Raw genomic sequence first — 24,774 nt, 5'->3', positions numbered from 1 at the left:
CAGTTTCAGCCATTGCGGGAGGGGGTGCTGTTGCTACATCTCGCAGCCAAAGAGCTTTGTTCGTAAACTTCCTCCTTGATCACATTTTTCTGGCATATCCTTATGGGTGCCTTAATACCTCCCCGCTTTTAAGTGGTACCTATTTATCTACTCACATTTTGCTTTTGAACTGATAGGCAGAAACTGGGCTAAAGGCCAGGAGCTCACCCTAACCCAGGCTTCAAACCGTCAACCTTTTGATTGATAAGATTTACTGAAGCTGGTGGTTTAACCTGCTATGCTTTCCCTCTCCTGCTCCTCTTCCTTTTCTTCATCCTTTTCCTCTTCCTTGGATCCTATTCCTCTTTCTCTTCTTCTTCTTTCCCACTTTTCCTTCCATCCTCCTTCTGGTTTTTGATCCTAGTTCTTCTTCTTCTTTCTTCCCCTTCTCTGTCTTCTTGTGTGCCTCTGCTTCTTGTTCTTTTTCTTCTTTCTGGACTCTTCTTCTACCTTTCACCCCCATCGTCCTTTCTTTCTTTCTCTCCTTCTCCTTTTCTCCTCCTCCTCTTCCTTTTCCTCCTCTTCTGCCTTCTCCTGTTCTTCTTTTTTGTTTTCATCCTCCTCCCTCTCTTCTTCTTTCCCTTTTTCTCCTCCTCTACCTTTTGATTTTCTTCGTCTTCTTTGGTTGCTGCTCTTCATTCTTTATCTCTGGCTCCTTTTCCTCTTTTCTTCCTTCTGGTCTTCTTTTTTCCATTCTTGCTCCTATGCTTTGCTTCTAGCTTTCTATATTTTATGTCTTTGTACAATCATTTTATTGCTTTTTATTTATGCTTCCTTGCCTGCCCTCTCTTTGCTTGCGCTTGATTATTACTTTTAGTTTTTCTCGCTTCTCAGGCCCCATCTACACTGCCATATCAAATCCAGATTATCTTCTTTGAAGTGGATTATATGAGTCTACATTGCCATATATGTAGACTCATAATCTGCATTTTACATGGCAGTGTAGATGGGTGCTCAGTCTTGCCTCCATGTGGACATTTACTTTTTCTTTCAGGAGAATTTAAAGACAACGTTTAGGTATAGTTAGACTATCTGGAATTCTGGATTTGTTTGTATATTTAAATAGGAATATGTACTTGCTACTACATATTGAATATTGCTTATTTGAAATGCCTGAGATGAGAAATCTGTTGGATTTTGGAATACCTGTATTTGCATATTTATGAGGTATTTTGGAAATGGGACCCAAGTCTAAACACAAAATGTATTTATGTGTTATATGCACCTTATACACATACCCTGAAGGTAATTTTATGCAATATTTTTTAATAATTTTGTGCATGAAACCAAAGTTTGTGGTCACTGAAACATCAGAAAGCAAAGGTGTCACTGCCTCACATATAGACAATGTTGGAGTATTTCAGATTTTGGAATACCAGATAAATTATATGCTCAACCTGTAATTAAATAGCAATATGTAGCAATAGTAATAGTAATATTTAATGCCACAGTTCAAAATGTGGAAAGTCATCCCTGCTGTGTTTGAAGATCTCATTCTGCCCACTGTGCAATGATGGTATCAGTGCTCAGATATCTATTGGCTGGGTTGCTGTGAGTTTTCTGGGCTGTATGACCAAGTTCCAAAAGCATTCTATCTTAAGGAGAGCATGCTTCTGGAACATGGCTATACATCCCAGAAATCTCACAGCAACCCAGTAATTTCAGCCATGAAAGCCTTTGACAACATATCAATTGGTTGCTTGAACACTTGAAACTGCAAACATGCAATCACAAAGAAGACTTTTGATGCCATTGCAAATCAATGGAAATGTGAACACTTAACATTGTGTGTCAACTGTACACTGCAAGGAGGAAGACACTGAGTGCAACACAAGTGGACATCACAGTAATGTGAATGGTCTTTAATTGTGTTCATTGACACTTCCATGTTAGCTCTCTTAAACTCTCCTGCTCTCCTGCTCTCCTCTTACTGTTGCTTTTCTTCTTCTTCTCCTGATGCTGTCCCAAATCTATCCTTTAATTCACTTATTTTCCCACTTATGCAATGTAGAATTGGCTCTACCATGGCCAGCCTGTTGAAATGAAACCTATTCAGTGAATGTTAGGGATATCATCAGAAGCTAGGATTCAGAACTGTATGGCGGGTACTTGTATCAACCATGAAGATTTCCACCTCCCATCTTAGAGTTAAGCATTGGCTGGCCCTTCGGTGAGGTCCCTTACACACAACCCAGTTACAGTACTCTAATTTCACTTAGCGGTAGTTAAAGCAGAATCATAGTACTGCAACTGTGTTGTATGGTTGCAACATCCTGTCATATCCTGTAATCTATACTCTAGGGTAGGCTATTTGCAATTCTCAACCAGAGAGGTCTAATGTCTGAGCAAACTATAAATTCCAAGGTTCCATGGCAATTAAAGCTGCATATAGCACCATTATAGTATGATGTGAAAATATCCTAAATCACAAATCCGCCTTCCTCCCCCCCTTCCCCTTGTGCTGATTTTTGAATAGTCAAACAAAGCAAATACGGCACCAGTGTTGTTTTGCTAATAGCTGAAGTGTACAGATAATATTTAATGATATATCTATATAAGGTGCTGGAAGAAGGGTAGGCTTGTGTATTTGTGTGTACTTGGTAACACAAAAGGCAGAAGAGAAGCAGAGCTCACCCCACAATTGAATTCCCCACTTCAATTTCCACTTCTGGGTATTTCCATGGAATTTCAATGACTTGTCCCTAAACTATCTTCAGACCTTCATGGCTGAGTCAAGATTTTGGAAGATGGGGAAGCAGGGGGAGCCATCAACTGAGGGTTTTCCTTTTCTTGCCAGAGAGAAAATGGATATTTGCATGTGTTTGAATGAGTAAATGGGCGATTTTCACTTGACAAAGGCAGCTGCCTTGTGTTGTTAAGAGCTGCTTAATAGTATTAAAACAGCTTTTTATATGTGTACCAGCTTGATTTGACCTTTTTTGTTCTGTTTTCCCATCATGGTTGTGACCATTTGGGTATGTGGGTGCAGGTCCCTACATTTTTATTGTTGTTATTCTGAAGATTTGAATAGTCATTTCACTGTCCAGTTCTATTATTTTATGACACATAGCTAAATCAAATACTTGGATTTGCAATGTCAGTTCTCTGGTTTGTTTTACAGTATGCTGAATGTCCCGTCCCTCCCAATATGGTTTTCTGGCTACATTTCCTCACTTAAAAGTTCATTGTGTAAATTTCCTATGTGTCCTGATGGAAGTTTGCAATACAAGGAAATGAACTAAATTATTTTATGCCAAGATATTAACACTGACTTCAAAATATCCAAATATCTTGGAGTTCAAAATTATGGAACTGTAATTCATAATTCTAGTTTTTATTTACAGATCTCATTTGAAGAGATTGAGTGTGAAAATAATTGTTACTGAATACTGTATTTCCTAATAAAATTGATTTTGTTATGTTTACTTTTTCTTTTCTTTTCTGAATATTCCCTTCCTTTGCATGATCTTACAGGTAGTGACATATATTTAGAAATGTATACATGTTGAACATATTACATATTAACAAGTATATTGGGTTATGTTAACATAAGACTCAAGGTGGGATGCAAGGTAAACAGGTATAAAAAAAAACTAAATATGGCCCATAGTCTGCACTTTTCCTACCCTTGATTTAGTGGCTGAGATTAAGGTTATGACAGATTCCTTTGTAACAAAATTATCTGAGCAATTACAGAATCTGAGCCATATGCTATTTTAAAGGGCTAATCAACTAAATCTTCCCCAGGCCATATTCAGTTGAAAATGGTGATCCAAAGACATTCTACATCTGAAAGAATGAGGAAAAAAGCATATCATATTTAAGAGACTGCCAGCAAAATGAATACAGTATTACAGAAATCAAATATAAACCAATTAATATACCATATATCACATTATGAAAGGCTGCAATTAGAAACAAATTAACTATTAAACAAGCCCTGGTGTGTCAGAAAACACAAGTACTTGGATATTTCAGCATTTACTTTATATGAATGGCTTCTTTTTATTCAGATTAGGGTAAAACAGAATAATAGTTTTTAGAGCCAAATGGAATCAAGTAAAGAAGCATAGGAACCCATGGGTACATCTACACTGTGCAATTAATGCAGTTCGATGCCACACTCTAACTGCCATCGCTGAATGCTATGAAATCTTTGGAGTTGTAGTTTGGTGAAATACCAGCACTTTTTGACAGAGAAGACTTAAGATCTTGTAAATCTCCAACTTCCAGGCTTCCATAGCATTGGGCTATGGCAATTAAAGTGGTGTCAAACTATATTCATTCTAAAATATAGCTGCACCCCTGGATGGAGAAACCCTGTATTTTCCTTTTGCGCTCAGGTAAACTAAAACGAAAGAGATCCATGTTATTAGTCAGTGACTACTAAATAGGAACTGCAATAAATGTCCTTATTTTCTTATGTGACATAAAATAATTATACTAGATACATTTGTGTTTCTTCTTCAGCAATTGAATTGCATTTTGCTGTTCAGAATAGGTCTGAATGCAATAATGTAGCATTTAAGGGCAAAGATGCAAATCAGTAAGCCAGCACCGGAAGCCAAGATAGAGAAAATCTCAACAGCCACCACATATTTGCCCTTTGTGCTCATATAGACTGGAACAAGGGAGACCCAAACACAATGAAACTAGCCACCATTTCCCCCAACCGTCTCTGCATCTTGGAGTCAGGTGCAGAAGCCATAAACATATGGTGTGTTTTGGCCAACACATAAGAAACTGTCACTGTGAAAATGGCACCTAAAATGATTTGTTGGAGAAGGCAGGCCACATCTGCTGGTTGAATGAGGAAAAGCAAGGAGCAGAGAAAGCAAAGCAGGAGGGAGATAAGGATGCAACTGAGATGTTGTTGCTGGCTTTGAGAATTGGTGTGTCTTCATATATTTATGGAGCTGACCAACACATTGAGCAGAGAGAGAGAGAGAGAAAGCACAAGAGGCTAAACAGATCCCCAAAGAATCTTTAAAAGCCAATAAGTATTTGGAATGAACTGTGATTTGTCATATTTGGATACTGATCTTCTGGGCGTTTGTCACATTTGTCCATATCTGTGAAAAAAGAGGACAGCCAAGTTCAAACAAATTAGAGAGGATCTACCAACTTTGGGGAAATTATTGGAATAGCAGAAATAAACTAACTAGAAGAAATCTAGAAGAAATAGATATTTCCAGCTGCTAAAGGATTAACATCAGTCAATTAAAATCAAACTTCTAGAAATATAGTAATGCTGAGATGTTCCATAAGTAAATACAATGTAAGGACAACATGCAACTTCTTTTTTAATCTCAGGCATTTCATCCTTTCCATTTGGATGATGTCCAGACTGATTTAGAAAAAGTGTAGATACTTGAGGATTAGTTGTAGCCTAGCACAAGTTGTGACCATGAACACCACCATTTTAAACCATTAGATCTGGCAGCAAAGTCTTGCCTTCTGCTTTCTGGGTTTTGAAATCGATTTCAATCACACCATAAGTTGAATATCCCTGATTTGAAAAGCTTGGGACCAAAAGTGTTTTGAATTTTTTTTGTCTTCCCAATTTTAGAATATCTGCAAATATATACCTAATAGAGATGGCACTCAGGTCTAAACATGAGATTCATTTAGGCTTCATATACACCTTAAAAGGTAAAGGTTTCCCCTGACGTTAAGTCCAGTCGTGACCGACTCTGAGAGTTGGTGCTCATCTCCATTTCTAGGCCGAAGAGCTGGCGTTGTCCATAGACATCTCCAAGGTCATGTGGGTGGCATGACTGCATGGAGCACCATTACCTTCTTTCCTGAGCGGTACCTATTATCTACTCACATTGGCATGTTTTCGAACTGCTAGGTTGGCAGGAGCTGGGGCTAACAGCGAGTGCTCATTCCGCTCCTGGGATTTGAACCTGGCATCTTTTGATCCACAAGTTCTGCAGCTCAGCGCTTTAACACACTGTGCCACCAGGGGCCCCTTTGTACACCTTACCTGAAAGTAATTTTATACAATATTTTTTAATAATTTTGTGCATGAGACACAGTAAGAAAGCAAATCAGAAAGCAAATAAGTCACTATCTCAGACAATCCTGTGGAAAATTTTGGATTTGGGGGTATTTGGTGGAAATGACAATCTTCTTCAAGCCTTCTCTAATAATGTTTATGTATGATCCTGTTGCTTATTGTTTCCTGTATGTATGTTCTGGTATGCAGCTTCCTTTACTCTATGGTTCTTGAGAAGTCACAAAAAGGGCTGCAGACCACATGCTTTCTCTCTCACTCTCTCACTCTCCCTCTCTCTCTCTCTCTCTCTCCTTTTGACTATGTGACATGTTGACAGCTATTTTGTTACAAGAGAGATGCCCTGGCCGCCTGGCACAGGGAACATTTTCAAAGATATTTGGAACTGGAAGAATAAGTTTTTGTACCTGTGTATGCGGAACACATGAAGGTTGTGAGTAAACCAAATATGTTATTTTTCTTAAAGTCTACTTCATTTTTGTCTCTTGAGTGCATTATATGAAACAAGTTGTTTTATGGGAGAGTATATATTTTGAGCACTGAAAAACTCTTCTGAAGCACTGCTGTTTTTATACACTGGCCAATCTCTGTTTTCCTAACAGATGAGAGATAGCAGGTTATTCAGTCTAACAACTGAAACCATTGCCTAACATAATTATATCTGGTCGTATACCACAAGAGAAGATTCTAGTCTAAAGGGTTTTTGACTCTTCTTTGAAAGGTCATGCTTTTCTTAAAAGTTATGATCTTCAAAGTAAGCTTCTCCAAAAGATTATAAATGTCATATTCCAAAATTTGGGATCCCCCCATTTTTTATTAATATAATTTTTATTTTAATTCATTGGATTTATGCAGCACTTTGGAAAATGTAATAAAAATTATATATACCCCCACACACAAATATCTATTTGATTTTCTATATTTTTATCAGTTAATTTTTTTTATTCATTAGACTTATGTATCACTTTGGAAAGCCTAAAATTATATTGAAAAGGTAAAGGTTTTCCCTTGACGTTAATTCTAGTTGTATCTGACTCTTGGGGGGGGGGGGGGTGCTTTCTAAGCCGAAGAGTCGGCGTTGTCCATAAACGTCTCCAAGGTCATGTGGCTGGCATGACTGCATGGAGTGCCGTTGCCTTCCGCAAGAGCAGTACCTATTTATCTACTCACATTTGCATGTTTTCAAACTGCTAGGTTGGCAGACGCTGGGGCTAACAGCAGGAGCTCACCCCGCTCCCCGGATTCGAACAGCAGCTCAGTTCATCAGATCAGCAGTTTAACCCGCTGCTCCTCCGGGGGCTCCTAAAATTATATTCCCCCCCCCCAAAAAAGACCCCAGATTTTTCTATTTAATTTTCTATACTTTTCATTTTAGTGTCTTTTTGAATGTGTTACTTATATTAGTATTTTTGAAAATAAGGAAATAATGCAGAATAGGCTTTTAGGATCTTGTAAGAGTTTTGAATGTACTTTGTGAGTCCCTTAAATATTCAAATACTTCAAATATTATCTGAAAGGAGCAAATGGCAAGCATCTCTGCCATATTGTGTTTCGATGACAATATTCTCCTATTGCATAGTATAGTTGTGGGGTTCTGGGAGGGACAGACCATGGTGCCCATCTTTCCTCCTGCTCTTGCCAAGACCAGGCCTTGTGTCTGGATCTCCTGTCGATTTAAGGCGACCCCATATGGGGGAAAATACTCAGAAAGGCCTGTTCCATTCTGGATCAGAAAGAGGGGAAGGTCTGAACGCTACCATCAAGCAATGAGAAGGGAGGGGAAGAGAGAGTGGTTGCTAAGCAACCGGGACTTAGCTCCGTAGAGGTATGAATGAGTGACACACAGCCCTAAACTTCCGGCACTACGTGGACACACCTAGTGTTCCTGCCTTTGTTATTGCCTGTTAACTCAGTCACAAGCGCCTTCTGTTCCTGTTGGACTGCAAACACTCATCATACCAGCCGTTCAATAGCACGAGGAAAAGTTATCCTTCTCCGCCCATCACTTACAGTCTATGGGATTCTTGTGTTATTGTGGCTTCATGACCTTTTGAGGTTTTCTTCAGAGAGGGTTCCAGGCAGGATTCGAACTCTCGGCTTCCGAGTTCGCTGCCCCGCGCTCTAACCACTACACCACGCATGCTCGCTTGGGTGAACCTTGACATTCTATGCATTTCTATCCTCCTAGGTCTCGCTTGCCGTCACTTCTCGCGAGAGAAAGCGCGATTTCCTCCCCCCCTCCCCGTCAGACTGGAAGAGCCGCGCCGGCGGTGCTCCGAGCAATGGGAGTGGGGAGGTGAGGAAGGAAAAAAACACAGATTCTCTGGGGCGCATCCGCTGAGGGGTTGCCCGCCCTCCGCTCCTTCCCAAGGCGGGCGCTGAGGTGCCCTCTCAGGCCCATGGGGGCTTTGTCCTCTCAGCGGAGATTCCGGAGGGAGGGAGAGAGGAAGGGGGAAGGGCAGTTACCGAGAGAGCTCTAGGGGGCGGGGTCTCGTTTAGCCCCGCCCCCTACGCCTTTTGGGCACCTTGGATTGGCTCATACCAACCATAGGGGGTCCCCATTACCTTTTCCTTTGGTACGGTCCACAATGATTCTGCCTTTCCCTTCTACTGTATTCCTGTGTTTTCCAAATCAGTGCAGTCAATACCATCAGAAGGGGGGCGTCTAAATAACTGTCTACAACAGTTATTTGGTGCAGTTTTGGTGAGACTGCATGGCTAAATAAGTGGGCAACATCACCAATTGTAATGTTATGGGATGACACCTCATTGACCTGCATAGCTCCTTGCGTAATCTTTTAACTAGGTTCAAAAATGTGCAAGCCCAGCAAACTATGCAGGTTATTATAATGTAACCAGATTATAGAACTTGGTTTCTGTAAACACTGTTTACTTAAAGTGTACAATTTTGAGGCATTCTTAATATACACAACCCAGTTTTTGTGGCTTATGTATACGCTATTCATCTTTTCTTTTAATGCAACATTTAAATAAAATATTCTGTCATTTGTATAATCTGTCCAAGAGAGTGTGCACTGTAAATATGTTTTTTTTACTACTTTCAGATGCCCCGTCACTGCTCTGCGACTGGCTGCTGCACCCGTGACACACCTGAGACACGTAACCGAGGCATTTCCTTCCATCGGTGAGAGCTCATCCCACTTGGGCCCCTTCCCAGCCTCCCATTCAATGACCATGTTGAATTGAGCGCAGGCTGGATTGAATCTTTTTCCGTTATTGCAGGGAATTTATCAGCCCAGCTGTCAGTGACAGGATGGGAACTGCACTCCAAAGATGAGCCGGGGATTGTGTTGCATGCTGTCTCCCAGGCTAACTCAGTTCCACTCTGTATGTCTTCTCACAGACTACCGAAGGACAATCCACGCCGAGCGACATGGTTGGAGAACTGTCGGAGAAAGGACTTGAGCGGCCAAGGTCTCTGGGACCCTGCCTCTAAGTATGTTTACTTTTGCTCCAAGCACTTTGAGAAGAGTTGCTTCGAATTGGTAGGCACCAGGTAGGTCATCAAGGGTTGAACAAAGTTCAAAAGGCCGCATGCAGTTACAGTTCAGCAGTACCTTAGATGGTACATTGGGCGCTGGTTGTGATGTGGCTGGCAAGTAGATTCCAACTGTAGCTTAGCTTCTATGTTTTGAAGCCTTCATACAGAGAAACTGTAGGGAAGAGAAGTAAAAATGACTTGAAGAAGAAAAGCAAAGAGGTCGACTCCCATTTATTCAATTTTCAGTTACTTTTTCTCTGTGACGGAGAAATGCCATCATAGGAAAATATGTGTACCTATGCATATGCTTTCAAGTTTCCTGTTCACTAATTGCAGCCTCATGAATTTCATAGGATTTTCTTGGATATTGCCTTTTTCTGAAATTTAGCCTGCTGCTCCTAGTTGTTTTTGCTAGGCCCTCATCTAAGTACTAATGTGCTTAGCTTCCAAAATCAGATGAGTACCCTTCCCAAATCCAAATTACATTTAACATCTCTGGGCATTTAGGACAGGTTATTTTGGCTTGAGATTAATGTGGTTCAGGGGACACATGTGACTCTTCAGGCAAGTTCAGTGCAAGCTTTGAGAACCCCACCAATTCCGAAAGCCCCAGCAGTCTGCAAAATTTTAAAGTTAAAAAAACTGCATGAATTAATCAAAATAGGTATGATAATAGGTATGATAACACTCTTGGAAGACACCCCACTATGAAACAAAACAAAAACCTCCAAGAGCCAGTGGAGCTGTGTCTTTCTTTGAGTTGTTAGAAGTGTCACATTTTTGTGCTCTACAAAGTGACTAGATACTCACCACACATGGGTTAATCAGTTTGGTACTTGTGTGTGGTGAAGAGGTGAGAGAAAAGGGAGTTAGAGCACAGGGACTGGCTTTGCTTTATATCTGTAGAATCATTACAGTTCACAGTAGACGATACTGGATGACAGACTGACACAGTAGAAGCAATGTCAGATCTGCATGTGAGAGGGAAAGGAGAAAGCTGTAGTGAGATATCAAGATGGACTTCCTTGGCTTTGTTGGTGGGGCCGGGAGCATAAATCATAGTATTTAGAGTCACACAGGAGTGTTTCCCTTAGATTCATGGGGTTGCAGAGATAATACTGTGAAGCAGAAATGATGCTAACAGCTTCTAGAATCTTGACGCTTTCAGAAACTCATTTTTCTGCCCAGAGGTCCATAATTCAAAAAGTACGAGGGCTATCCAGAATGTTCATTACGTTTTGGAATTAAAAATAAACGAAGTATAGGAGAAAACATTTACCATATTCAGTTGAAAGGTTTTGCAAGAAGCACACCTTTCCTGTCCCAAAAAACCTTCCTTGCAAGCATCTGCAAAACAAAAGAGCGATCTAGGAAGATCGTGCGGAAAGCTGAGCGCACCACTTGACAGCTGAGGGAAGGGAAGCCAGCCTGGTTCAGGACGCAAGCCAGGCGGGAATCTTGGGGGGGGGAGGGCTTTTCAAACACTTTTATCGCTATGATAACTACCTAGATTTCAGTGGGGACTATGGTGATAACTAGTATTTGGGTCTGGCTTTCAACTGAATATGGTAAATGTTTTCTCCTATACCTCGTTTATTTTTAATTCCAAAACGTAATGAACTTTCTGGATAACACTCGTATTATGCCAGGCTACTGTAGCCATTCATGCCTTATAAATGCCACTGTTTCCCTTCTAGCGGTTACCATCGGCTCAAGGAGGGTGCTGTTCCTACTATATTTGAGTTTCATGCCAAACCACGCCAAAAATCAAAGCTAAGCAACTCCAGACTTGCAAAACGGCAGCAGAAGCAGAGGTGAGTACTGGCCTTCTAACTCTCATCTTACATCCTGTGGAGGTTTTCTCTGAAGGAATTGTCACCGTATTAAGAGGAACTTAGGTAAGAATTCACTCTTAAGCTGACTTTTGGATCAGGGATACTAGACTTTGTATAGAGGCATTTTTCAAGCAGCATTATAGGATGCTATTATGGAGCATGAAATTAAGAACATGGCAAAATAAGCAGGTTGGGAAGTGGGAGAAGGGGAGAAGGGGTAGACACTAGGCTTCGGCATAGTTAATTCTGGGAAGAAATAGAACTTGGATTATAGTTTATGGACTAAATTTGGACATGGCTATTATCACTAGTGGAGCCCCTGGTGGCACAGCAGATTAAACCGCTGAGCTGCTGAACTTGCTGACCAAAAGGTTGGCAATTCAAATCCGGGGAGCTGGGTGAGCTCCCGCTATAGCCCCAGCTTCTGCCAACCTAGCAGTTGGAAAAAAATGCAAATGTGAGTAGATCTATAGGTACTGCTCCAGCAGGAAGGTAACGGTGCTCCATGCAGTCATGCCGGCCACATGACCTTGGAGGTGTCTACGGACAACACCGGCTCTTCGGCCTAGAAATGGAGATGAGCAACAACCCCCAGAGTCGGACACGACTAGACTTAATGTCAAGGGGAAAACTTTTACCTTTATTGTAACTAGTGTCCATTGGTCTCTTTCGCACCTTCGTCTCTTTTTATCTTTACAATAGCCCTTGCTATTTTTTTATCTTTACAATACGTCTCTTTTTATCTTTACAATCTTTACAATACTGCCTAGAGAGTTTCCCTGTTTTCCATGTCCAAGTGTGACACTTTATGTGATGATCCAAGCTGGCCTGCTGAAGCCTTGGTATTGTGAAGGCTGTATATGCAAGAACATGCATTCAGTGGGTCCTTAGCATCTTAATGCTTAATTCCTTTTCATGACCTACTTCTGTGGTAGATGATCTTTCCTACTGCTTTCCCACCTGACCCCGATTCTCTTCCTTTCTCACAGCTGCAATCCATGTCCAGAGGAGGAGCCTGCTCCATTGTGCACAGATATCTCCTGCTTCCCAGCCCAAGAACTACCGAGTCCTGGAGCTGCTCCCACTAGTGGTGAGCCTCGAAGCCAGCCCATCCTTCCTGAGCCAGAACCGGAGCCCTTGGCGACTTTGTCAGCCATTCCCCTAGAACAGTCGCCAGCTGCTACGGCTCAGGAGGAAGCATCTCCTTCTCCCGCTCTCCCAGAACCGGTGGGCGATCCATCCCACCCCGTGTCCCTTTCTCTCTACATGCTACGCCTCCCTCCTCCCGCTGGTGCCTACATCCAGAATGAGCACAGCTACCAGGTGGGTAGTGCCTTGCTGTGGAAAAGACGGGCAGAAGCTGCGCTCAATGCTTTGGGGAAAGCACAGCGGCAACTGCAAGCCTGTCGGCGCCGGGAGCAGCGACTCCGCCTGCGGATCTGTGAGCTGCAGCGGGAACGGCAGCCACATGGTGCTGATGCACAGCGGCGGCTTAAGGAACATCTGCAGGTCTTCGAACTACAGCTACTCAATGACTTGGAGTGATTTTGGGATGGGCCAAACCCAACATTTCCCCTATTGGCTCAGCTGCGGCTTTGGCTATATAGGATACCTTCCTAAGCCAAGCAATGTGTCCGAACGTGAGGTTGTGTGAACTAGTGGGCCAGTGGGCTCTTTCTTCCTTCCATTTGACCACTCATGTTTACTCTGTATTTGTAAATAAAGATTGTTTTGTATGAGTGAGGTGATGCTCCCAGCTCAACTGAAAAGTATGTGATTGTTGGTGGACAAATGGAGGAAAGCTGTTAAGCCATAAGCAAGCAGAATTATATAGTTTATTATTATGTGGCTGCTCAGCCTTCCTCATGAGTCTTGCTATTGCTATTGGCTGAGAAAAAAGCCTTGCAATTTTCCTTCGAAACATGGGTCCTTAATATCCCATAGAACTGCTTAACTCCTACACCTCTACATTTTATATATGTATCTACATCTGGTTATGACTGATCCACACATATATATTATTACTTCAGCTGATTAATTTGCATCACACAGAAGAGATGTTGTGTTAGCCTGAAAAAGTGGCAGTCCCATCATGAACTGATTTATTAAAATCTCTTGATTTTAGTAAACTAACCAGGATACAAAATGAAGTGTGATCTGTGCTGTTACATGGGATTGCTTGAAATAACATATCTGGATCACAAAGTGTCTTGGGAGGGACCTGAGGGCTGTACGTGTTGAATTTCCTTAGAACCTAACTGGCATTTATCAGTGCAGAATTTGGAAAAAGTAACAAAACTATCTCTTTAAGTAAATAGTAATTTGCTAAGAACTTTGTGTGTCCCTGCATGGTGGGGATCAGACTGGATGGTCCTCATGGTTTCTTCCAAGTATGATTTCTATGACTTTCCCAAGGCCATCCTGTGGCTTTCCATGGCTAAACGCATTCAAACCCTGGATTTCCAAGTAGTCCAGCACTCCAGCCACTACACAATGCTGGATGTCTTTTACCTTGGTATGTACTGGCAAGGCAAGGAAGAACAAAAAGCAAAAGTATTTTTGTGCAGTGTGTGTGAGGGGAGGAAGAGTAAGTGAGTGACAATGCAAGCGGCATGAAAGCTAGACCAAATTCTGGAAAATCTCTGCATCCTTCGTTGTCCCCATCAAACTTAATATTATGGATAATTGGATCATTTAGTCTAAGATTACAGTGTAGTGGTCTAGGTACTGGACTATGGCTCTGGAAACCAGGCTTCAAATCCCTATTCTGCCATGACACGTTTGGCAAGTCACACTCTCCACCTCAGACAAAGGTAAGAGTTACCCTCTTCTGAATTATGCTTGCCAAGAAAACACTGGATGGGGACACCATAGGTTAGCACAGCGTTTTTCAACCTGGGGGTCGGGACCCGTGGGTGGGTCACGAAGGGGCTTCAGAGGGGTTGCCAAAGACCATCAGAAAATATTTCTGATGCTCTTAGGCAACCCCTTCGGCAGAGAAGGCTGAAGATCTCTCTGCCTGCCCTTTGGCCCTATTCTATCATTGGTGGGGTTCAAGGGGCTCTTTTATTGTGGGTAAACTGCAAATCCCACCAACTACAACTCCCAAATGTCAAAGTCTATTTTCCCCAAACTCCACCAGTGTTCACATTTGGGCATATTGATTATTCATGCCAAGTTTGGCCCAGATTCATCATTGTTTGAGTCCACAGTGCTCTCTAGATTTAGAACTACAACTCCCAAACTCAAAGTGAATACCCACCAAGTATTTTCTGTTGGTCATGGGAGTTCTGTGTGCCAAGTTTGGTTCAATTCCATTATTGGTGGAGTTCAGAATGCTCTTTGATTGTAGGTGAACTATAAATCCCAACAACTACAGCTCCCAAATGACAAAATCCCCCACCCAATCCCACCAGTATTCAAATTTGGGCGTATTGGGTATTTGTGCCAAATTTGGTCCAGTGAATGAAAATACATCCTGCATATCAGAAATGTACAATCCTTAACAGTATGAAAATTACAGTTATGAAGCAGCAACGAAAATAATTTTATGGTTATGGGTTACCGCAACATGAGGAACTGTATTAAGCGGTTGTGGCACTAGGAAGGTTGAGAACCACTGGGTTATCACATAGTGACAAGTCTACGGGTGCATCTACTGTAGAATGAATGTAGTTTGACCCCACTTTGGGGTGAAATGCAAGGGAATCCTGGGTGGTATCAGCAATCTTCAGCAGAGAAGAAAGGTTGGAAAACTGCAATGATTCCATAACATTGAACTATGATAGTTGAAGCAGTGTCAACCTGTAATCTAATGGGTTTGGAGAAGGGTACATTTAAATCTCCTTGCAAAGAAACGTTCCACTTACACCCCCACCACCCTTTTGGCTTGGCTGGTTGCTTGGGAAGAGGCAAAACTCTTGTCTCAGGACCATAGCTTGTATTTGTGTACTTCTGTGGGTGGATAAGAGGGTGGATGACAAGGAAGGGCTGCTTGTCTGGAGCCATAAAACTCGCGGAGAGAAAGAAAGGGCTGAAAGAAGGAGCCCTCCCTTATTTCGCTTTCACTTTCAGGGGAGGCGACGGAGCAAGAGGAGAAAGAAGTGGTAGGTTTTCCCCTTTGGGGTGGCTCAGTGGGGCAGAAAGGGCGCTTGGGGCACATCTAGGCTGTTGAATTAATGCACTTGAATGCCCATGACTCATGCTACGGACTCCTGGAAGTTGTAGTTTTGTGAGGCACCCGCATTCTTAGACAGAGAAGGCTAATAGCGTGGAAAAGCTATGATTCCATAGCAGTGAGCCATGGCAATTCAAGTGATGCCAAATTGCATGAAGGAGAGTCTTCACTCCTAGATCGGCACCTGTTAAGTGTCCCCCCAAAATGTGTATATCTTTTACCAGCTAAGAATAGCTATGACATCTTTGAAGGCCAAGTGACTGCCTTTCTGTTGGAGAAGAATGTTACCATAATAATTCATTCAATAAAATTATAGATTCTGTTTTCAAATGCAATTGTATGTAAGGGGTTCAAGTGATCATCAAGGTGCAGTTCAAGTGATCATCAAGGTCCAGTGTTTTCTTGGCAACCATGCACAGTCACCACTGTTTTGACGTTTCTCTTGGCAGTACGCCACACTTTTCTACTATTGGAGTCTTTAATCCTGTTAGAGATGTATAGAGTTGTTGTTGTTGTTGTTTATAGGGCAGGGGATTGCAAAAAATAATAATAAATAAATCTAAGAAATCCAGAAGTATACACCCCCGGTAGTGCAGCGTATTAAAGTGCTGAGCTGCTGAACTTACGGACCTAAAGGTCACATGTTTGAATCTGGGGAGTGAAGTGAGCGCCCGCTGTTAGCCCCAGCTTTTGACAACCTAGCAGTTAGAAAACTTGCAAATGTGAGTAGAACAATAGGTACCGCTCCGGCAAGAAGGTAACGGCTGGCCACATGGCCACATGACCTTGGAGGTGTCTACGGACAATGCCGGTTCTTCGGCTTAGAAATTGAGATGAGCACCAACCCCCAGAGTCGGACATGACTGGACATTAAGTCAGGGGAAAACCTTTACCTATACACCACTATAGGTGTATACATTTTTGGAGATGTCCCATATTCATTTTGTTCTCTGGGTCCCATCTGACTCAGAGGTTTGGCAGCATTATAATGAAAATCTCTCTCTTCTATATGTGTGCAAGAGGGGGAGAGGAGGGGTATAAATCTGGCTGTTTTACACATACAAACCCATACAAACACCCCTGGTCTGCAAATGTTTCCAGAAGGAGGATAGTGGAGAGATTAGAAGATAGGGAGATTTTCAATGTGCTGTCGAAGCCTTTCATGGCCGGAATCACTGGGTTGCTCTGAGTTTTCGGACTATATATGGCCATGTTCCAGAAGCATTCTCTCTTGACGTTTCACCCACATCTATGGCAGGCATCCTCAGAGGTGTGAGGTCTGTTGGAAAACTATGCAAGTGGGGTTTATATATCTGTGGAAGGTCCAGGGTGGGAGAAAGTACTCTTGTCTGCTTGAGGCAAGTGTGAATGGTGCAATTGGCCATTTTGATTAGCATTGAATGGCCTTGCAGATTCAAAGCCTGGCTGATTTCTGCCTGAGGGAATCCTTTGTTGAGAGTTGTCAACTGTCCCTGATTGTTTCATGTCTGGAATTCCTCTGTGTTTTGAGTGTTGCTTTTTACTTACTTTCCTGATTTTACAGTTTTTAAAATACTGGTAGCCAGATTTTGTTCATGTTTGTGGCTTCCTCCTTTCTGTTGAAATTGTCCACATGCTTGTGTATTTCAATGGCTTCTCCATGTAGTCTGACATGATGGCTGTTTGAGTGGTTCAGCACTTCTGTGTTCTCAAATAATATGCTGTGTCCAGGTTGGTTCATGAAGTGCTCTGCTATGGCTGACTTCTCTGGCTGGACTAGTCTGCAGTGCCTTTAATATTCCTTGATTCGTGTTTGGTCACTGTGTTTGGTGATCTACTCAGAAAACAGGTGGTGCCAGAGCACAGTCTGTTCAGCGCCTTCCAAGTCGTCCAGTCTTCTGTGTGCCCAGGGGGGAGTTTCTCATCTCGTTTCGGCCACTGATTGAGGTTCCAGGTTTTATCCTGCCATTTTTGGACTCTTATTTGCTGATGTATTCCTGCAAGTTTCTCTGTAGATCTTAGAAAGCTATTTCTTGATTTAAGGTGTTGGCTTGCTGGCTGATGTTTGAACAGAGGATGTTAATGACTTGGTCCTTTCATTATTGGCTGTTACTTCCCAACGGATGTCAGGTGGTGCAATGCTGGCTAAGCAGTATAATTTCTCCAGTGGTGTGGAGTGTGGCCATCCTGTCATAATGCAACATGTCTCATTAAGAGCCACATCTACTGTTTTAGCTTGGTGAAAATGTATTCCACACTGGGCATGCATTTTCAGCAGCAGAGCAGCAAAGTGCAAGGACTGATGTCTTCACTGTATCTGGTTGTGATCCCCAGGTTGTGCCGGTCAGCTTTCGTATGATATTATTTCTAGCACCTGCGTTTTGCTTGATAGTCAGGCAGTACTTCTTCCAAGAAAGGTTAAGAAGATGTCCTATTAAAGACAGAGCAAGTTTATTTTCTTCTGAAAATGGATTGAAACTGCAGTAAAGGATATTCCACCCAAACATTACTGACCATAAGAGCTGATCAGCAGTAGTCTATGCTTCCTCAGAGTCCCTCACTGGAGGCTTTTAAAGCAGAAGATAGATGGCCATCTGCCAGGAATGCTTGGATTGTGTGTTCCTGCATGGCAGGGGGTGACCCTTGTGGTCTTTTCCAACTATGTGATTTTATAATTATATGAACTACAACAACTTTTATCCATTGGATTTCTATTCTACCTTTCTTCAGACCTGGAGCTCAAGACAAATCACAATAAGATCCAAAAAAGTACTTTTTTCGAAAAAAAAGTCAAGATGTCGTGAAGTAAAACCACAATTAAAGAAGATATAATATTCAATGCCAATTGAATATTTAAAGATCCAATTAATCATTTAAAATACAGCACTAACCCCTTAAAAGTACTTTTATTGAGGTTAGTCAGGAGCCTCCTCCTTCTTTCAATGTTTCCTGCTCCCCAGTTTTTCTTCTATTGGGCTCTTCATAACATCTTTTCCCCTCTTTCCCCAGATACATCCTAACTGGGAGCTAAGATGTCCGATAGCGTCCGCTGCAAGCTGTTTCACTATATTGAAGATCTGCGAGATGTGGAAATGAAGACATTTAAGATGCACCTTGAAGAATACCCAGTCGAGGAGGGCTTCAAGCCCATTCGGCACAGTAAGACCGAGAAGGCAGACGCCACTGAGCTGTCACGTCTCATGGTCACGACATTTGATGAGGACAAGGCAGTCGAGGTGGCCGCCAACATCTTTGACCGAATAAACAGGAAGGATCTGTCGGCAAAAGTTAGAAACGAGATGCCATCATGTAAGTGAAAGAAAGAAAAAAGAAATGCTGGACTCAAGCCCCATCTACACTGCCAAATAATGCAGAATTAGAATGCAGTTTAACTGCATTGAACTGGATTATATGGCAGTATAGATTCATATAACTTAGTTCAGTGCAGTCAAATTGCATTATATGGCAGTATAGATGGGGCCACAGGCACCACCCAAGTATTTGAAGGAGCTTTCCTTTTCTATAGTAACTAATTCTAATTGCTTTCAGTGTTCTGGTCAATAGTAAGGTAAAGGTTTTCCCCTGACATTAATTCTAGTCGTGTCCGACTCTGGGGGTTGGTGCTCATCTCCATTTCTAAGCTAAAGAGCCAGCGTTGTCTGTAGACACCTGCAAGGTCATTTGGCTGGCATGACTGCATGGAGTGCTGTTACCTTTCCACCGGACCAGTACCTATTGATCTACTCACATTTTCATGTTTTTGAACTGCTAGGTTGGCAGGAGCTGGGGCTAACAGTAGGAGCTCACCCCGCTCCCCAGATTTTAACTGCCAACAAGTTCAGCAGCTCGGCGGTTTAATCCGCTGCGCCACGGGAGCTCCAATAGTACAACCCTATTATCCATGAATTTTATAACAACAGATTTACTTATTCATGCTCCAAAAAATATACCCCCATGGAAGAGTTTTTGAACTCTGTAGATCCTCCAATGCAAGTCTATGTTATGCTTGCAACCCAAGTGTAGTCAAAATGTAGGATATGTTTTTAATCCATATTTCAGATATCTGTATGTGTATCTTAGGCTCCTTCCACATAGCTGGAATAAAATCCCACATTGTCTGCTTTGAACTGGAATATATGGCAGTGTGGACTAAGATAACCCAGTTCAAAGCAGATACTGTGGGATTTTCTGCCTTGATATTCTGGGTTATATGGCTGTGTGGAAGGGCCCTAAGAATGTATCCCCCACAGATTGGAAAGTCATACTATATATGCTTGAGAAAGTCATGCAGATCTTTGATTGGTATATAGATCTGCCCATCTATTTCAAATTCAGATTACATGACCAAATCCACCATTTATATTGCTTGGTGCATGTCCATGCCATTTCAGAGAGGCAAGAGATTTTAGGGTTTCCAGCTTTCTCCTAGAATCCAGTTTCCTAAGAAGAAGTAGCTGGAGCCATAAGGCATCTCTGTGATAAAAGATTTATTGACCAATTTACATGCACTCGATTTAATTCAACCATCCATAATTATAGCACCGTGATGATGCTACTTAGAAAATGATCCTAATTGATCTTGTATTGATTCTAGAAATAAGAGAAGCAAAAGTGCTCTCACCCCCAACTTTTTTTTTTGCTAATAGATTTTCGTCAAGTTAAAAAACCTTTGACCAAGGAGGAAAAAAGGAAGAAGGATGAAAAAATACAAGCAAATCTTGTTGACAGGTTTTGTGGGACTCAGAAGAAAGGTGAGTTACCGGCAGATGGATTTTAGGGGCTGATGGATTGGCAAAACACTGGACAATGCAGAGAATATCTCAGGTACTGAATATTTTTTTTTATTGATTAGCCCTTAGGCCATGTCACAATATCATACCAAACAACAAGCCTTGATATGACTTGATTACACTCTATGCAATAAGTTAAAGTAAGACACTTATAACAATATAGTAAATAAATATAATAAAACTGTGTGTGTGTGTGTGTGTGTATGTGTGTGTATATTTCCTTATCACCTGTACAATTTACCTCGATCAGGCCCACATATGTGGTTCTCAAACGTATTGTTTTGCTTACATACAGAGCTGTTTTATATGTTATTTTTGGGTCTTGGCCACACATAAAATATGTTGTTCTGATGTGAGATTACCAACACATTGTCCGTTTGAGTACAGGCACTATTAAATCTCCACTGCTCTTCAAATGACAGAATATCTTGATCTTTACCTTGGAATTACCCTGTTCTTTATTTTTTTCTAAATCTGTGGGTCTAAAGTTAGTCATACTAGTTCAGGGGTCCCCAAACCTTTTAAGTGAAGGGCCGATTCACAGTCCCTCAGACTGTTGCGGAGGCCGGACTATGATGAAATAGTCCAAAATTAGGATTGTTGTTGTTGTGTGCCTTCAAGTCATTTCAGACCTAGGTCAACCCTAAGTCTAAAGTTTAGGACAGAGGCCAGGTCAATGACCTTAGAGGGCCTTAGTTTGGGAACCCCTGATCTAGACGATTACATAAGACCATAGGTAAGCAAAGAGACCTCCAAAGACCATCTAGATGGTCTCATAGGACCATAGGTAATGAAAGTGACCTCCAAAAGCCATCTAGATGGTCTCATAAGACCATAGATAAGGAAAGGGATCCTCAAAGACCGTCTAGATGGTTTCATAGGACCATAGGTAATGAAAGTGACCTCCAAAAGCCATCTAGATGGTCTCATAAGACCATAGATAAGGAAAGGGATCCTCAAAGACCATCTAGATGGTCCCATAGGACCATAGGTAAGGAAAGTGACCTCTAAAAGCCATCTAGATGGTCTCATAAGACTATAGATAAGGAAAGGTATCCTCAAAGACCATCTAGATGGTTTCATAAGACCATAGGTAAGGAAAGGGGCCCCCAAAGGCCATCAAGACAATCTCATAAAACCATAGCTAAGTAAAGGCAACATCAAAGGCCATCTAGATGGCCTCATAGGACCAAAGGTAATGAAAGTGACCTCCAAAAGCCATCTAGATGGTCTCATACGGCTGTAGCTAAGCAAAGAGACCTCCAAAGATCAGGTAGACTTAGGCCAACCCTAAGTCTAAAGTTTAGGACAGGGGCCAGGTAAATGACTTTGGGGAATGCATCTGGTTCCCGGGCCTTAGTTTGGGGACCCCTGTACTAGTTGGAAGAGCAATTGAAATAAATGAGATTTATATTAGTCATAACTTAATTTCAACAGGTTGACTGTGTTTGGATTCAGGCCAGTGTCCTGATGACTTTGGAAAGGATCACACTAACCTTCTCTCTGTTTTTGATCGCCAGTGGAGATTGTGTTGGATCCTAAGACTGCCTACCCTGCCCTCGTCCTTTCTGAAGATCGGAAAAGTGTGCATATGGGCACCCATGCCCAGTCTCTTCCTGACAACCCTGAGCGCTTCAATTTTTCTCCGTGTGTCCTGGGAGCCGAAGGAATTGACTCTGGGACTGTGGAATGGATGGTGGAAGTGGGCAAGGCCAAGGGATGGGCCATTGGTGTTGCCCGGAAATCAGCAGAGAGAAAGTGGCAGCCGTACGTCACTGCTACCAAAGGCTATTGGGTGCTGAACTTGAACGGGGGAGAATATGCAGCTTCCACCACGCCTTCCACCATTCTAATACTGTGGAAATCTCCAAAAAGGATCAAGGTACACCTGGAGTATGATTTTGACATTCTTTCCTTTTATGATGGTGACTCCATGGAGCATCTCTTCACCTTCAACTATCCTTTCTCCGAGGCTGTGTTTCCTTTTTTCCAGGTCTGGGACAAAGAGATCCCCCTGAAAATCTGTCCTTGTGATTCATAGGGGCTCATTCTCAAGATATGCACTGCAGTCTTATACACACCCTGCTTAGTTTGGGGTTGCTCTAATTAAAGTTCAGGGAACATACTTCCGAGTAATCATAGGACCACATAGTAATCCTATGGCTTGATCTCTTGTTTCATTTTGGATTATCTGATAATATCTCATCACGTCATTCCAAAGAGGTTTACCATACCTCCTTCTGCACAGTACTAACAAGTGTTAGTTAAGGTGCCACTGCCATAGTCTATGAGAGATCCGGCCCTAATGTCATTCCCTACTATCACTGTTGCCTGTAGCTGTTTAGCACATTTCGTCTGACTCCTCCACAAAACCTGTCTGACATGGGAGACATTGCCAGCAGCACATCCTCTTACAGAAGCATGCAATCCCACCAACACTGAAAGGTGTCAGTGGGATCCCCAATTCTGATTTACCAGGCATCAGCCACTGTGAGTGACAGTCTGCAATGCTGTTGATTAGGGCAGAGCAGACTTATGTTTACATACACATCCTATATGTGATCTCAGTTGAATAGGAATTGTGATGGATTGTATTCCTGTTTGATGAGAGACTCTGAGAATAGAAATATCAATATACTACATCCCAAAGGTTAGGAGACAGACTCCGATCACTCACAGTTGTGAGTGTCTAGTAAGTCAGGGAAGAGGTAGAGCCAAGAAATTCTACTTTTGATTGCATCTACACTGCGTAAATTAATGCAGTTTGTGAAAAAATCATTAAAATGAGTTAAAATCAGTCTAACCCTAAACTTTTACAATACTTCATACTCTCCCGTGAATAGGTAATAAAGATTTATACCTCTGTTATGAATTATGTAAAGTGTATATTACAATAAATAGTTCTTTTTCTGCTACACCATGCCTATTCCATTCCTTTCCACCAATCTTTGCAGTAGTCCATTCCACTGTTAAGCTGCTCTTAAATAAATAATTTCTTACTAATGTTCTTAGATGGAATCGCTTTCTTGACATTTCAGTCCTCGGTTTGTATTGTAGTCTCTGCAGCAGCAATGGAACTACTAAGAGCTCATTTACACTTTAGAATTAATGCAATTTGACACCACTTTTTATTGCCTAGGTTCAACATAACAGAACATAAGACTAATTTAAATCAAAGAATGGGGCTTGGCTCATAGCTATAAATTTTACACATTCACAGAATTACATTGTCACTAAGGACTGTCCTAAAGCTTGCTGCCAAATAATACTATTGCTGAGTGCATATAAAAGCCATCCGTGAATATATATGTTATTTCAATAGAGAAGAGAATAAAGACCCCATCTACACTGCTATATGATGTAGCTTCATAATGCAGTTTAAATGCATTGAACTGCATTATTAAACTGCAGTGCAGATGGGGCCAAATCTTGCCCAACTTCTATACTGCTGCTATCAGAAATGATTTGTTGGTGAGGCCATTGAAGAAACATGGACCCTGCACTGATCTTCTTGGAGGATGGATTGGATAGAGTTCAGATAAGCTAGATTTTGTTTCATATCTCAAAAAAGTTCTCTTTGTTAATGAACTGACACAACGTATTATAGGTGCAAATGAAGACCACCTATTCACATTAATTAGTGGTAGTGGGTACCCAATGGAAAAGCCGGAAGAGGCACCATGAGCAGGTCCAAGAAAAACTCAGGAAAGCAATTTCAAATATACATTGCAGGAACTATCTCAGGAATACAACACCAAGAGTGTGGGTAAGTAACTTTGTGTGAATATTGGTGTCATCTCAAAGCAAGCCATTAAAAACAAAAGCAACAAAAGTACTGATCCAAAGTAAGGGACAACAAATGGACATTTCACACAAATTCTTCTCTCATAAGGAGAATATGACACCCAGGCCCCATCTACACTGGCATATAATGCAGTCTTATGATGCAGTTTAACTTTATTGAACTGCATTATATGGCAGTATGGACTCATATAATGCAATTCAGTGCAGTTAAACTGCATTATATGGCAGTGTAGATGGGGCCCCAGAGATAAATGTGTGATTCTTGAGAGGTCCATTCTGAAGAACCATAAGTTAACTTGGGATATTAAAACTTGTGATATATACCATGAAGAACTGTCCCAACTAGTTGTGTTTTGGCCTGAAGGTGGACTTGGTAAAAGCTCTGCATTTTTTCTCAATATATGTACCATTGGCTTTATATTTTTATTAGTTAGCCCCAAGATTTAGATCTGGTGTAAACCAGAAGATGGGGCTGAAATTCAGCTAAAATGAGTATTACTTTTTAAAAAGCATTCTGAAGAGATAGTGCTGTCTAGCTGTTATCCACATTGATCCAGGTACTCTTGAAGAAAAGTATGTGTAGGACCAATCTAGATGTCTTCTGGGTCCAATCAAGGAACATGGACTCC

At 41.7% G+C, this 24,774-nt stretch overlaps 2 protein-coding genes, 1 long non-coding RNA gene and 1 other non-coding gene across 5 annotated transcripts; 2 read left to right on the top strand and 2 right to left on the bottom strand.

The window, feature by feature from the left end:
- Positions 1 to 1,958: 1,958 nt before the first annotated feature.
- On the bottom strand, positions 1,959 to 8,194 carry LOC134300024 (uncharacterized). The gene is made up of 2 exons (XR_010007284.1): positions 8,069 to 8,194; positions 1,959 to 5,111 (listed from the first exon to the last, which is right to left on the bottom strand). It is a non-coding gene; the product is annotated as an uncharacterized LOC134300024 (long non-coding RNA).
- mir5434 (microRNA mir-5434) lies at positions 2,220 to 2,304 on the bottom strand. Its single transcript, NR_130034.1, has one exon. It is a non-coding gene; the product is annotated as a microRNA mir-5434 (primary transcript).
- Positions 8,195 to 8,213: 19 nt separating the features above from the next.
- Positions 8,214 to 13,138, top strand: thap7 (THAP domain containing 7). Of its 2 annotated transcripts, none has more exons than XM_008113556.3 (5): positions 8,214 to 8,354; positions 9,124 to 9,203; positions 9,423 to 9,515; positions 11,258 to 11,374; positions 12,385 to 13,138. In XM_008113556.3, the coding sequence occupies exons 2-5, from the start codon at positions 9,124 to 9,126 to the stop codon at positions 12,938 to 12,940; spliced, it is 846 nt and encodes a 281-aa protein (XP_008111763.1). In that variant the 5' UTR covers positions 8,214 to 8,354; the 3' UTR covers positions 12,941 to 13,138. The 2 variants fall into 2 exon arrangements, with proteins under 2 accessions (XP_008111763.1, XP_016850126.1); XM_016994637.2 differs by having other exon boundaries at positions 9,423 to 9,575.
- A 136-nt stretch (positions 13,139 to 13,274) lies between these two features.
- LOC100562759 (E3 ubiquitin-protein ligase TRIM39) lies at positions 13,275 to 23,256 on the top strand. Its single transcript, XM_003222706.3, has 4 exons — positions 13,275 to 15,501; positions 18,561 to 18,860; positions 20,198 to 20,302; positions 21,862 to 23,256. The coding sequence occupies exons 2-4, from the start codon at positions 18,584 to 18,586 to the stop codon at positions 22,380 to 22,382; spliced, it is 903 nt and encodes a 300-aa protein (XP_003222754.1). The 5' UTR covers positions 13,275 to 15,501; positions 18,561 to 18,583; the 3' UTR covers positions 22,383 to 23,256.
- Positions 23,257 to 24,774: the final 1,518 nt, after the last annotated feature.

The sequence above is a fragment of the Anolis carolinensis genome, chromosome 6 (assembly GCF_035594765.1).
Source record: "Anolis carolinensis isolate JA03-04 chromosome 6, rAnoCar3.1.pri, whole genome shotgun sequence".
NCBI classification, from domain to species: Eukaryota; Metazoa; Chordata; class Lepidosauria; order Squamata; family Dactyloidae; genus Anolis; species Anolis carolinensis.
Note: the sequence above shows the minus strand (reverse complement) of the source record. Positions and strands in the feature narration are given on the sequence as shown.